This window comes from Canis lupus, chromosome 6 (assembly GCF_003254725.2).
Source record: "Canis lupus dingo isolate Sandy chromosome 6, ASM325472v2, whole genome shotgun sequence".
Taxonomy (NCBI): domain Eukaryota; kingdom Metazoa; phylum Chordata; class Mammalia; order Carnivora; family Canidae; genus Canis; species Canis lupus.
In genome coordinates, this window is record NC_064248.1 from 31293398 (window position 1) to 31305860 (window position 12463).

At 61.9% G+C, this 12463-nt stretch overlaps 1 protein-coding gene across 1 annotated transcript in view; it reads left to right on the plus strand.

Moving 5' to 3' along the window:
• The window catches only part of LOC112679053 (uncharacterized), a 142842-nt gene that overhangs the window by 116682 nt on the left and 13697 nt on the right, over positions 1-12463 (plus strand). Inside the window, exons 49-60 of the mRNA XM_035718183.2 lie at positions 533-639; positions 1015-1155; positions 2801-2914; positions 3013-3141; positions 3820-3981; positions 5851-6015; positions 8409-8577; positions 9008-9192; positions 9377-9469; positions 9647-9851; positions 10907-11010; positions 11066-11226. Of these exons, the coding sequence (XP_035574076.2) occupies positions 533-639; positions 1015-1155; positions 2801-2914; positions 3013-3141; positions 3820-3981; positions 5851-6015; positions 8409-8577; positions 9008-9192; positions 9377-9469; positions 9647-9851; positions 10907-11010; positions 11066-11226 (1735 nt within the window). The remainder of the gene's footprint in view (positions 1-532; positions 640-1014; positions 1156-2800; positions 2915-3012; positions 3142-3819; positions 3982-5850; positions 6016-8408; positions 8578-9007; positions 9193-9376; positions 9470-9646; positions 9852-10906; positions 11011-11065; positions 11227-12463) is intronic.

Here is a 12463-nt window from a genome sequence, read left to right on the forward strand (position 1 = left end):
CCTCGCCTGGGCTCTCCGACTCATCCTGGGGCTCGCCAGCCACCAGTAGACCTCGGACGGCCTGCGCTGGCCCATCCAGGCACTGCACTGTGTGGTGGCACCTTCCAGCAAGCCAGCCCGGAGCCGCTCCCGCACTGTCTGGGCGAGGGTCCCAAAGAGCGAGCCGGGCGGGGGTTGGGGGGCAGTTGCTGAGGCCCTTGCAAGCCGGTGACATCCGACATCCGGTGGCGTCACCTTCACTAGATTCTGTTAGCAAGTCACCTGCAGCCAAGGTTCAAGGGCCATGGAAACAGATCCCGCCCCTTGAGGCGGGAGGTGGAGGCTCATCGCAGGGGTGGGGGGTGGGATTCGGGGCTCCCGCAGGGCCAGGTCAGGGAGCTGCGACCAAGTGAGAGTGTAGCTGCTGAACGTCGCGCCGATGAGATGACCTGAGCACGTGGCCTCCACCCTCCACCTGCCTGAGTAGGCGGCTGTGTCGGCCGAGATCCCCCAGGCCCTGCCCTCACATGTGCTCTCCTGTGCTCCCACCCAGCGGAGCTCGCCCACCCGCCGTGGCACAGCGGCCTCCGCCTGTCCTGCGAGCATTCACGACGCAGACATCGGGACGACCTGGTTGTGCGCTGGGATGACAAGGACCAGGTAGGTGTCAGGGCTGGAAGGAGCCCCACCGGAGGCAGCCCCCAAGAAACTGTGGGAAAGGCCCTGGGTGGGTGGAGGGGGGGGGGTTGGAATCAGGTTCCAGCAACACCTGAGCAACGCCAGGGACGCCAGGGGCTGCCACCTAGTGAGGGCTTAGCAGTCAGCCCCACTTAGCACTTGATGAAGTCGGAGCCCAGAGAGGTGCAGCGACCCTCCTGGGGTCACAGAGCCAGTGGAGGGCAGGGCAGGGCTGGGGTCGTGTGCTCTGCCCCAGCCAGCTGCCCTCACGCCCTTGACCTTGAAGGCTGTCTGCACGGCGTGGGGAGGGGGCTGCCCCTCTGGGCCAGGCGTCGGCTCAGCCTGCCCCCTCCCCAGGTGGTGGTCTCCTCCTCTCTGCTCTTGGGGAAGGGCCAGCTGGCCGCCCGCCTGGCCCTGGCTCAGCCCTTCAACCTGTCCTGGTGGCGCATGGAGGCTGGCGGCCTTGCTGAGCGCAGGGGCGGCAAGCAGAGCCGGCAGGTGAGAGGGGCGCATCCGAGGTGCCGGTGGGTGGGGGTCCCGGGGGTGGGGAGCTGCGTGGCTGGGCCCGCAGGCCGGGCACCGGGTGCCGTGTGCAGGGACGAGGGTTCTGCTGGTCTGGTTGTCGGGGCTCCTGCAGAGCCGCAGATTCCTGACCGAGGGGCCCTTCATTCGTTCGTCCTTTCATCAATACCTTATTAGGCACCTACTGCATGCCAGGCGGTGTTCAAGGCGTGCAGTCCTGCGTCTAAAGGGCTCACGTTTTAGCGCAACGGCTTACGTGCACGTCCAACTCATCATTTATGTACTCGTTGCTTTAGTCGGGGGTCCGCGCGGGGCAGCCAGGCTCCTCAGCTCACCGGGGGGCCTCGGGCAGCCCCGGGACCCTCTCCGAGCCTCGGTTTTCTCAGCTGCGGAGTGGAGGACAGCAGGCCAGTGCGCGTCGACGGCAGATGCGCCGGGCCAGGCAGGCAGACCCTGTCTAAAATTCAAGCCACGATTGAAGGGAAAGAAGAGTTGTGATAAGCCCTGTGAAGAAAGCAGGGAGGAGGTGGAGACAGAGACTAACCAGATGGGGGGGGGGGTCCAGGAGGGCCTCCTGGGGGAAGTAACCGTGAGAATCGTGAGAACCCCACAGATGACAGGGGGACACCTTGTGACACGCTGGAGGAATAGCATTTGGGGGTGGGGGGGAAGGAACAGCCAGTGCAAAGCCCTGAGGTGGGGATGTGCTGGGGAGCTTCAGGAAGAGCCCGAGGCAGCTAGGAACAGGGTGGGGGGGGCAGGAGCCAGGGAGGGGACATCAGCCGGGGGCTTAGTGGGCTCCAGCTGCTGCCGCAGAACACCACAGGTGGGGGCGCCGCGTGGCTCAGTCAGTTAAGCGTCTGCCTTCAGCTCAGGTCGTGGCCTCAGGGTCCTGGGATCGAGTCCCGCGTCACGCTCCCTGCTCCGTGGGGCCTCTCCCTCTCCCTCTGCCCCTCCCCACCCCTGCTTCTGTGGGGGCTTCACTCTCGTCCTCTCCCAAATAAATAAATCTTAAAAAATCACCCCCCTAGGCTGGGTGGCTTCTGTTGCTTAAAACAGAAAAACGTATTTCTCCCACTTCTAGAAGCTAGAAGCCTGAGACTAAAGAGCCCGCCTGCTCAGGTTCTGGGGAGTGCTCTCGTGCTGGCTCACGGTTTTCTCCGCATCCCCCCAATGCCAGGGAGAGAGCTCTCTGGGGTACCTTCTCACGGGCACCAATCCCATCTGGAGGCCGCCCCATGACCTCCTCCACACCCAATCACCTGCCATCCGCCCTGCGGCCTAGGACCAGCACTCTGGGGTTGAGCGGAGGGGTGAGGGGCGGGCAGGCAGGGCCCACAGTTCAGTCCAGAGCGGCCCCAGAGGCCCCGAGGTGGGGGGCTCCGATTTCCTTTGGGCTGGGGATTGGGATCCAGAAGGAGGAGCCTTGCATCTGGACCCATGCAGGCTCCTGGTGTGGGTGTGGCTCTGAGCACCCTAAGGCCAGGGTCCCCTACGATGGTGGGCTACCCCCCTACCCCTCCCACCAGCCCTTCCCACCCCGCTCCTCTTGTCCCCCACCCGCAGCACAGACGGGCCTCTCCTCTGCCCCTCCCCTCCACCGCCCCCCATCTCCACGCAGGTCCAGCTGGCCTGGGATGGAGGGCAGCCGGTGACCTTGCACCTGACCTGGACCGACAGGTCCTCGCAGCGCAGCAGCACCTGGGACGGCTGCCTGGCCGCCTCCCCGGGACAGGTATGTGCCGGCTGCACTGGCCAGCCAAGTGGGGGCCTTTCCCTAAATCCGGGCCCCTGTGCTGGCTCCCCGAGCCCCACACACCATCCTCCCGTCAGCTCCAGGAAACATGGGGCCTGAGTGCCCTCAAGGCCTGTGGGGCCTTAACACACACCCCGGCCGTGTTCAGCGAGCAGCTCGACCTGTCCTGGGACCGACGCAGGGTGCGGCACAACCTGACCTACGAGGTGAGGCCTGGAGAGCCGGGTCCCAGACAGGTAACCCTGGGGCGGCCCCACCTGTCGTGGAAAGTGCCGGGCTCGGAGGCCATGGGGTCCCGGGCAAGCGCTAGCTGAGCTGTAGGATCGTGAGCAACTCATTTCTCCACCGTGAGCCGTGCTGTTCTCTGCTGTAAAACGGGGGGGATCCTCCTTCCCTGACTGGGGTGTAGGGACAGCTCTGGGAGATGAGGAGAGCAAGGCGCCCGGCGCGAGGTGAGCACAGGGAGCAGACGAGGGAAGGGGCTGGTGACGCCAGGGAGGATGTGTGTGTGGGGGGGGGCTCAGGTTCTTGGAGGTGTCAAGGTCAGGGTCTTCCGGGCATCGCTCCCCACCTGGGGCTGCTGCTGGGGCCGAGCACTGCTCTGCAGACAGAGCCTGGGACAGGGACCGGACCATGGAGACACGAGGACAGCTGGTCCTGACAGCAGGCCTTGTTCCTTCTGGGGCCCGGCACCCTGGGTTCTGAGACCCCTTAGGCTCAGCCCCCTCGGTGCTCCCAACAGACGTCCTGCCCAGGGTAGGAATGGCTGCTGCGCCCGGCCAGGGCTCTGATGGCAGGACCTGCAGCACCCACTCTTGTGGCTGGCCCTGGCCACTGTCCCCCTAGGGGATGAGCCCCCGCCTCACGGCGCCCTCTCATTGCAGAGGCATTGGCCGTCCCAGCCAGACAGGATCCACGCCGAGGCCGTGCTAGAGCACATCTTCACCACCTCCTGCACCACACACAGCTTCCGGGGAGAAGTGGACACCGACTACACCCACTGGCTGCGCCATTCCCTGCAGCTGGGGCTCTGCGACCTGCCCAGGGTGAGTGCGTCCTGAGGAAGGGGCCCAGGGGTCCCCGAGGTGGGGGGTGAGGAGAGCACCCACGGAGTGCAGGGGTGGGGGCGGGTTAGCCAGGTGCCACCATCACCGCTCTGCCATTTGCCGGCTGGGTGACCGCAGGCGGGGCAGGTCAGTACTCTCAACTTCCAGTGCTCCACCTGAGGGACAGGACAGGCAGTAGGGCTCCCGCGTGTAGGGTGACATGGCATGGGCGGCGTGTGACGCTGGAAGAGTGCTTCACACATGGATTGAAGGTACTCAGCCTCATCGTTGTTAGAGGGGAACACTCTTCCTGGGTCTGTTAGCTGGTTCATTGGTCCTTCCTCCTACCTACCTGCCCTCCCATCCATCTGTCCATCCATCCATCCGTCCATCCATCCATCCATCCACCTACCTACTCCCCACCCTCCTATCCATCCACCTACTCCCCACCCTCCCATCCATCCATCTATCACCATCTACCCACCTACTCACCTACGCACCCTCCATCCAACTGCCTACTCCTTACCCTCCTGTCCATCCATTCACTCACCTACCCAGCTACCCATCACCCACCTACTCAACCATCCATCAATCCATCTACTCCCTACCCTCCCATCCATCCACCTGTCCATCCATCCATTCACCCACGTACTCACCTATACAGCCACCCACTCACACACCCACCTACCCACCTACTCATCCACCCTCCCGTCCATCCGTCCATCCGTCCATCCATCCACCCACTCCCCACCCTCCTATCCATCCATCTATCCACCATCCATCCACCCACCTAATCACCTACACACCCACCTACTCACCCACCTTCCCACCCCCATCCATCCCCCCATCCATCCAACCACCTACTCCTTACCCTCCTGTCCGTCCATTCACTCACCTACCCAGCTACCCACTCACCCACCTACTCATCCATCCATCTATCCATCTACTCCCTACCCTCCTGTCCATCTATTCATTCATCCATCCACACACCCAACCACCCACCTACACACCCACCCTCCTGTCCATCCGCCCATCCATCCATCCCAGGGTAAGAGTTTTTCTGTAAAGGATCAGATAGCAAACATTTTAGCTTTTCAAGCCATATGGTCTTTGTTACAATTACTCAGCTTGGCTGTCATAGGATCTCTGTAAACAAATGGGTGTGGCCCTGCTCCAATACATATTTATTTACAACAATAAGCAGTGTTCTTTGGCTCTTGAGGCAGTTTGCCAACCCCATTCATCCATTTGTTCAGAAAGCATTTGTGGTTTTTACTTATGCAAGACCCTGTACTTAGGTGCAGGAACAAGGGCAGTCGGGGTACCCCAACCCCTGGAGCTCACATTCCAGGGCGTGGAAAGAGTTAAACAAGATGCATGATATGTACTCAGGCATGATCCATGCCGTGAAGGAATGAAGCAGGGAGAGGAGACAGGGGGTTGCAAGGGGGCCTCACTGACAGGGCCAAGCTCTGCAGAGGGAATAGCCAGTGCAAAGGCCCTGTGGCAGAACATGCTTAGGGTATTTAAGGAACATAGGGCAGCCTTTAGAGAGCAAGGAGGTAAGGTTAAGAAGATAATACTGACCAGTGGGCCGTGCCAAGGCAGCTTTTCTTCTCAGTACGGTGGAAGGCAGAGAGTTTTTGAGCACAGGGATAATGTCTGATTCGCATTTTTAAAGGTCAATCTGGTTACCAACTAGAGGAGGGCCTATGGGCTGGGGCTGGGGCTGACCTGGGGGATGGGAGACCCAAGAGGCTATTGCGACAGCCCTAGTGGTCTGGATCAGGCCGGGCTTGGTGGGGAGGAGAAGCTACTGCCCCTGAGCCTCCGTGACTGTGACCGCTAACACCCACCTTCTCGTTCCAGGCTCTCTCAGTCTCCGGGGAGCACACCCTGGGCCACAGGGGGCTCCTGCTGCATTCCCACTGCCAGCTGGGCCTCGCCCCGGACCCAGACCATGGCCTGCAGCTCAGCCTGACGCTCCGCAACCACAGCAAGCCTCGGACACCAGACTTCTCCGGGGAGCTGGAGGTGGGTGGTCAGGTCAGGGCTGTACCCCGCCACCCCACCCCCCAGGAGGATGTTCCCGGGCCCTGCTCCCGGGCCAGGCCACCACCGCCTGCATGGCCCTGCCACCTAGTGGCCATGGTCAGAACCGCGGGCTGGCACCCTGGTGGGGGACCCGAGCTCCATGGGGGGGTGAGACCCTCTGGCCTGTCCCCAGCCCTGAGACAAAGCAGCTCCTCAGCCTCTGGCCCTTGCCCTACCAAAGAGGCAGTGACTGGACTGTCTGGGTTTGAACCCACCCCTAGCCTCTTCCTGACAACCCGCTCCACCGCTGACCTCCTGCTATGGAGAGTGATGATCGCACCTACCCCACCTCCCATGGGACTCCCACCGCAAGGGTTAACTATGTGGATCTGTGTGGGTCACTTAGAGCAGTGCCTGATGAGAATGGGGGTCCGGGCACCCCCTCCCTCTGCCCGCTTAGCGCAGGCACACAGTGGGTGCCCCATCGCGGTTACCACCTGCGCACTCCTGTGTCACCCTGACCGGGGGAGCCTGAGTTTGTGACTTTCCTTCTTCTGTACTCCGTTGTCTCCTCTGGGCCACGGGAGCAAATCCCACCTCCTTTGCAGAGTCCTTTTGCGCAGGGCACGCACACAGTGGGTGCTCGTGAGGTGCGTGTTCCTTCCGGCAGCCGGCGCTGGGCGGGGATGGCTTTCCTGCATCCGGAGCTTACTTGGCCTCTGTTTCCCAGCGCCATAGCGTGGCTGTTTCTAAAGAGCTTTGCTTTCCAAGGTTGTCCAGGGTGACTGCTCGGTTCCCCCGCTTGCCAGCCAGGCCCTTAGCTGCTCCCGTGTCTGTAATCCCAGCGCCCCAAGGCCTGCCTGCCAGGACTGAAGGCCTAGGAGTGAGCCACTTGCCCCGTGGGAGGGTCCATGTGGTGGGTAGAGGCCCTTCCCGGCCTCGTTTGGTCCTCCTGACAACGCAGAGGCCCCTGTGGAGCAGAGAAACAGGTTCTGGAGGCCAGGCACTCACCCGCCAGCAGGCCCTCACCAGTGACAGCGACTCAGGTGGAGCTCAGCAAGTCGCCTTTGGGGACAGAGACCCCAAGTATGGTCCGCAGACGCCCCCACCAGAGCTCACGTCGTGCACTGTGAAATTTCATAAGGCTTTCTGGGCTCCACCCCGCCCACCTGGAAACCTCGAGGACAGGTTCTCTAGAACGTGCATGCATAGTGGGCCCCGTGGATTCGATTCCTCAGGCTGCCGAACACATGACCCCCAGCTCGGTGATGGAACACATGATTTTTTCTTGCATGGTCATGTAGGCTAGAAGTCTAAAACCAAGGTGTCCGCAAGGCCGCGCTCCCAGGAGAAGCTCCAGGGGAGCGTCCCTCCTGGCCTCTGCCTGCTTCTGGTGGCCCCAGCAATCCTGGCGCTCCTTGGCTGATGGCCACGTGGTCCCAACCTTTACCTCTTCACGTGGCTGTCTCTCCAGGACATCGGCCGGGGGATCTCGTGCCCACCTGAATCCACTACAACCACTCCTTAACTGGATCACACCCGCAGACCCCCTATTTCCAAGCAGCCCCACATTCCACGGGCACCAGGGTTCGAACTCCCACACCTTTTTGAGGAACACAGTTCAACCTGTAAGACGCCTCCCGTACACACGTACGCAGAGCAATTCTGATCCCTGCTGAGTTTTGAAGGCCGCCGTGCTGCATCATTTTACAGAATTGGAAACTGAGGCACGGACAGGGCAACGCACTTATTCAGGGTTGTAGGGCTTGTTAGCAGCAGCACCTGGGCTGGAACACAGGGCAGCTGAGCCTAGACCAGAGGTGGCTCCCGTCCCCACAATGGGCCTCCACCTGCAGGGTGTCCTCCAGGGTTCCTTCTGTGAGGGCCTCTGTGACCTTTCCTGGACCTCCCCTGCCCATTCAGAACCCACCTGTCCTGAGTCCCCCTCCTGCCAGGGTAGGTGTCTGCAAGGGTCGGGGTAAGCTGCCCAGTGACCGCATTTGTGCCACACGCTACCCCCATCTCCTTGTACGTGCTGAGACGTTTGCCGTGGTTCTCAGGAAATTACAGAAAACACGGCCTGCAGGTAGAAACGCCTGGGCACCTGGAATGGCAAAAATGCCAAGGTCGGGGGCCACCGGGATCAGTGAAGGCAGCGTCTCTGGGGTGAGGCCTGGCATCGGTGATTTTTAAGGCACATGGGGGGCGGGTACCACTGGCTTATTAGGCCTCCAGATGTGGATTTAATAGGTACTTTCTGCAGTTGGCAGGGACAGTGAACCTTGTGGGAGGATGGACGTGGGGGTCCCGTGTCCCTGGAGATATGGGGTGGGGGTGGGCACTGCCTTTCCGCTCCCCGGGCCTCACTCTGCTCTCTGCCCTCCTGTTTGCAGATCCTCAGCCCCAAGGCTCAGCGCCTTGGCCTGCGGGGCCGCGTCTCTACCTCAGCTTCTCGGTTCCTGGTCCAGCTAGAGGGACATGTGGGCGACGGGGATGAGAAAGTGCGGCTGTCGGTGTTGCGGGCCCAGGGCTGCCTCCAGGCCTCTGCGGGCCACGAGGAAGGTGAGAGGCAGTGAGTACACTCAGACGGCTGGGGCAGAGCCCAACCTGGCCCCAGGCAGGACAGAGATTGGGGTGCTGAGAGTTCAGGAGTCAAGGAACCCCATTAGGATTTCGTGGCACCCTGGCTTGGAGGTGACAGAGAGCCCCCTGTGGCCTCCTGTGTGGGCTGTGATGGCGGGAGAGGCTGATAGAAGGGCACAGCCGTGCCGGTGGGAGGTGAGTAGGGACTGGGGGACCAGAAGGAGACCAGGCCTCCGGGGAAGGGGGTGGCCGGGACATTGATGGGGGTGGTTGCACTTCCAGGCCTGCAAACACTAGTAGGCCCCGTAGGTGGGGAAAGCTCCAGAAGGTGTGGCAGGAGGCGGAGTGGGCATCCGGGCGGCAGCGGGGCCAGTCCTGGGGACAACAGCAGGACCCTTCCTGGCTCCAGGGAGCCGAGAGGAGAGTGTCGTGCTGCGGGCGTGTGCCCACAGGCGGACGGCTGAGGCGGAGGCCCTGCTGCAAGACGGCGGGCGGCCCGGGCCATCCCTGGGACGCCTGACCCTGCAGGCTGCCAACCAGAGCCTCCGCCTGGCGGCGCAAGGCTGCCAGGAACCCCTGCTGGGCCGCGTGGAGGTGAGACAGCCCGGGCCGGGGGGTGCTGCTTTCTCTGGGGGCTGGGGGTGGGGTGTACTGCAAGCCCTTTGGGTCCCACAGTGCCCAGGAAACCAGCAGCAGCCCCATAGCCTGCACACACATCCTGGGGCACCCGTCACCGGCAACCTCCCAGCCACCCCAGCCTGCCCCTCTGTGCCCGCAGTCCAGAATCACAGCCATTGGGGCCCAGGTGCGAGCCCAGCTGGAGAAGAAGGTCCGAGGCTTGGATGCCTACGTGGAGAGGTTCCGGCGCCTGGTGGGTAGTGCGTCGGGGTCTTGGGGACACACTTGGAGAGTGGGAGGCTGTGTGTGGAGATGCACCCCCAGAACCCCCCGCCTGGCCTGTGCCCCCCACTCAGCAGGCGTGAGGACTTTCTGGAATGCTGGGTGCCCCAGACCCTCACACTGATCCTGCCTCGATTTCCCTGCCCAGGTGCAGCCGGCGGGCACCCTGGACAGTGTGGTGGGCCCCATCCTGCAGCTATCCCACGCGGGACTGGACGCTGTGCTGGCGAGTGGCCGGGCGGCGGCCTCGCTGTGGGGCCAGAGCCAGGCCAGGCGGGCGCTGACACACCACTTGCCGCTCTACCTGGAGAGGCTGCAGGCCGGGCTGGAGCAGCTGCGGAATGAGCTGGAACGTGAGTGCAGGAGAGAAGGCCCGACCCCAGAGCCCTCGGGCCTGCAGCCTACATGGCCTCTGCTGCCTCCATTCCTCTGGGTCTCTAAGCTAATATCCCTTATGTCCACTGCCTTATTTCGTTGGGAACTGCTGCTCAATTTTTTTCCAGTCCCCGCCTGATTTCTTTTGGGCTTACAGCTTTGTTTCTATTAGGCCCACAGCTGGAAGATTCCAGAGCCCATCTCTGGTTCTGCGATCAGCCCCAGGGTGGCTGTGTGGTTAAGGCTTCTGTCCTGGTTGCTAAGTAGCCGCGGCCCCAAGCGTCCTGTCAGTGATGCTGGGAAGCTCTGGCCACTCCACAGGAGCACCGGGGCCGAGAGCCGGCCCTCATCTCCCACCCCGCTTCTGTCTTTGTGTCCAAATCCCCACGGCCACCCCCAGGTTCCGTGGCTCACTAGGGTTCAGTTCTCAGAATATTTTCACGCTCACAGCTAGGATCTGTTACAGCGAAAGCACACAGAGCAAGATCAGCAAAGGGCAGAGGCGCAGGGGCCGAGGCCCAAGGTAGGGACGAGCACCAGGCACAAGCTTCCAGAGGCTTCTCTCTGGGAGGTCACCCGGGTCGCCCTCAATTCCTCCAGCGTGGTGATGGCATGCTGGTCTGCCAGGGAAGCGCGTTAGGGTTTCCTTTGGGGGCTGGTCGTGCAGGACGCCTCCCCTGGCACACACCACCATTCCAGACTCGCAGAAAGAAAAGGAGGGTGTTGAGCATCAACCACCTTCTGTGCAGTTTGGGCAGAGCGAGGCCCTCGGTTCCGGGAGTGGAGGCAGCCCTCCTGAAGCCCGGGCTCCCCGGGGCTGTGAACAGGCCGTTGGGGGGGGGGGTGGTCTCGGGCCTGCGAGGCTGGCTCTTCCCTGCACTCCCTGGTGCCCTGGAACCAGCTGTTTCCTGGAGGCCTGGGTTGTCCGGGGGACTGGCCTCCCTGCCCAGGTCTGGGATGCAGGCTGGGACATCTTGCCTGCTGTCCGGACCCCTGGGGGTGCCTCACAGTGAGGGGCGGCCACCTGTTGCAGGGCCCCTGGCCACGCTGAAGGATGCCTACCTGGAGGTGACACTGCGGCCCCTGGACGAGCTGTGGCAGGAACGGGCGCAGGAGGCCGTGCAGCTGTTGCGGGCCGTGCGGCCCAGGCCCATCGGGGCAGCCCTGGAGCTGGTGAGGTGGGGCGCAGGAGTGGGACGCGGCCCTGCCCGGCCAGGCGGACCCTGATGGCTCTCGCCGCCCGCCTCCCCTGCAGGCCGCCCGCCAGATGCTGTCCTGGGCCGAAGCCACTTTGTCACGGGCCCTGAGGAGGCTCTGCAAGCCGTTGCTGGCTCTGTACAGCTTCTCAGCCAGGTACCTGGGGGTCCGTCCTTCCCTGCCTCCCTGCCCCAGCCATGCCCTGGGCTAAAACACCCTTAGGTCTCACTCATCCCTTAGGATGACCCTGCCTGGGGGGCATTTTCAGCCCCCATCTTCACAGATGAGGAAATAGGCTTATTCTTCATTCCATGGGTATTTTCTGAACATGTTCTCTGAGCAGGAACTGTTTTAGGCAGCGCTGTATATACAGCAGTGAGCGAGACGGGTCCCTGTCCTCATGATGGTCACAGTCCACGGCGGGAGGTGGGCACTGAACAGGTACAGCTAGGTTATCTACGTCAGGGCTCAGCAAACCTTTCGTCCTGAGGGCCTAAGGGTAAAGTTTTCAGGCTCTGTTGGCCAGATGGGCTCTCATGTCGTCTTCACTTTTGTTTTTGTTTTAAATAATCCTTTAAAAACAGAAGAGCCCCTCTTAGCTTGCAAGCCATGCAAAAACAGGATACAGGCTGGCTCTGGCCCATGGGCTGTAGTTTCCTAGCCTCTGATTTGGTATGTCAGGTGGCTAATGCTGGAGAGAAACAGGACAGGTCGGGTGAGGGCACCTTTTGAAGGGTGCAGCCGTGGTCTGCTTCTGCAAGAAGGTAGCATTTGAACAAGGGCTGGAAGGAGCCAGGGGAGGGAGCCGAGTGGACATCATGGGAAGAGTTCCAGGCAGAAGGCACAGCCGGTGCAAAGGCCCAGGGGTGAGCATGCACCTAGCCTGCTGGAGGAGTATCAAAGAAGCCAGTGGGGCTGAAATGGAGGGTGCAAGAGCCCGAGAGGTGATAGGGATCCAGGTGGCCTAGGGCCTTTGTGAGGATGGTGGCTTCTACTCTGAGATGGGAACCCACAGAAAGTTTTTGAGCTGAGGAAAGACATGATCTGTGTCCTATTTAAAAAGATCCCTCTGGTCCTGGTGTTGAGACTCCAGATCAGAGCAGCAGAGTAGTGTGGACAGAAGTGTGGGGCTCAGTAAAGAGTGGTCCTCTGTGTGGCTGTCCAGACGAGACGGGTGGGGGTGGGGGGCTCAGCTGAGCGGTGGGAGCCGTGGAGGGGCTGCGAGATGTTCAGATTCCAGACGTGGTATAAGGTCAAGCCTGTGGATCTACTATGGATCAGATTAGGTGGTGGAACAGATGGTGCCAAGGTTTCTGGGCCTTGCAAATGGCAGGATGGATGGTCCATTTGTGGGGCAAGGATGGATGACTGGTGGCAAAGCAGATCAGGGCTT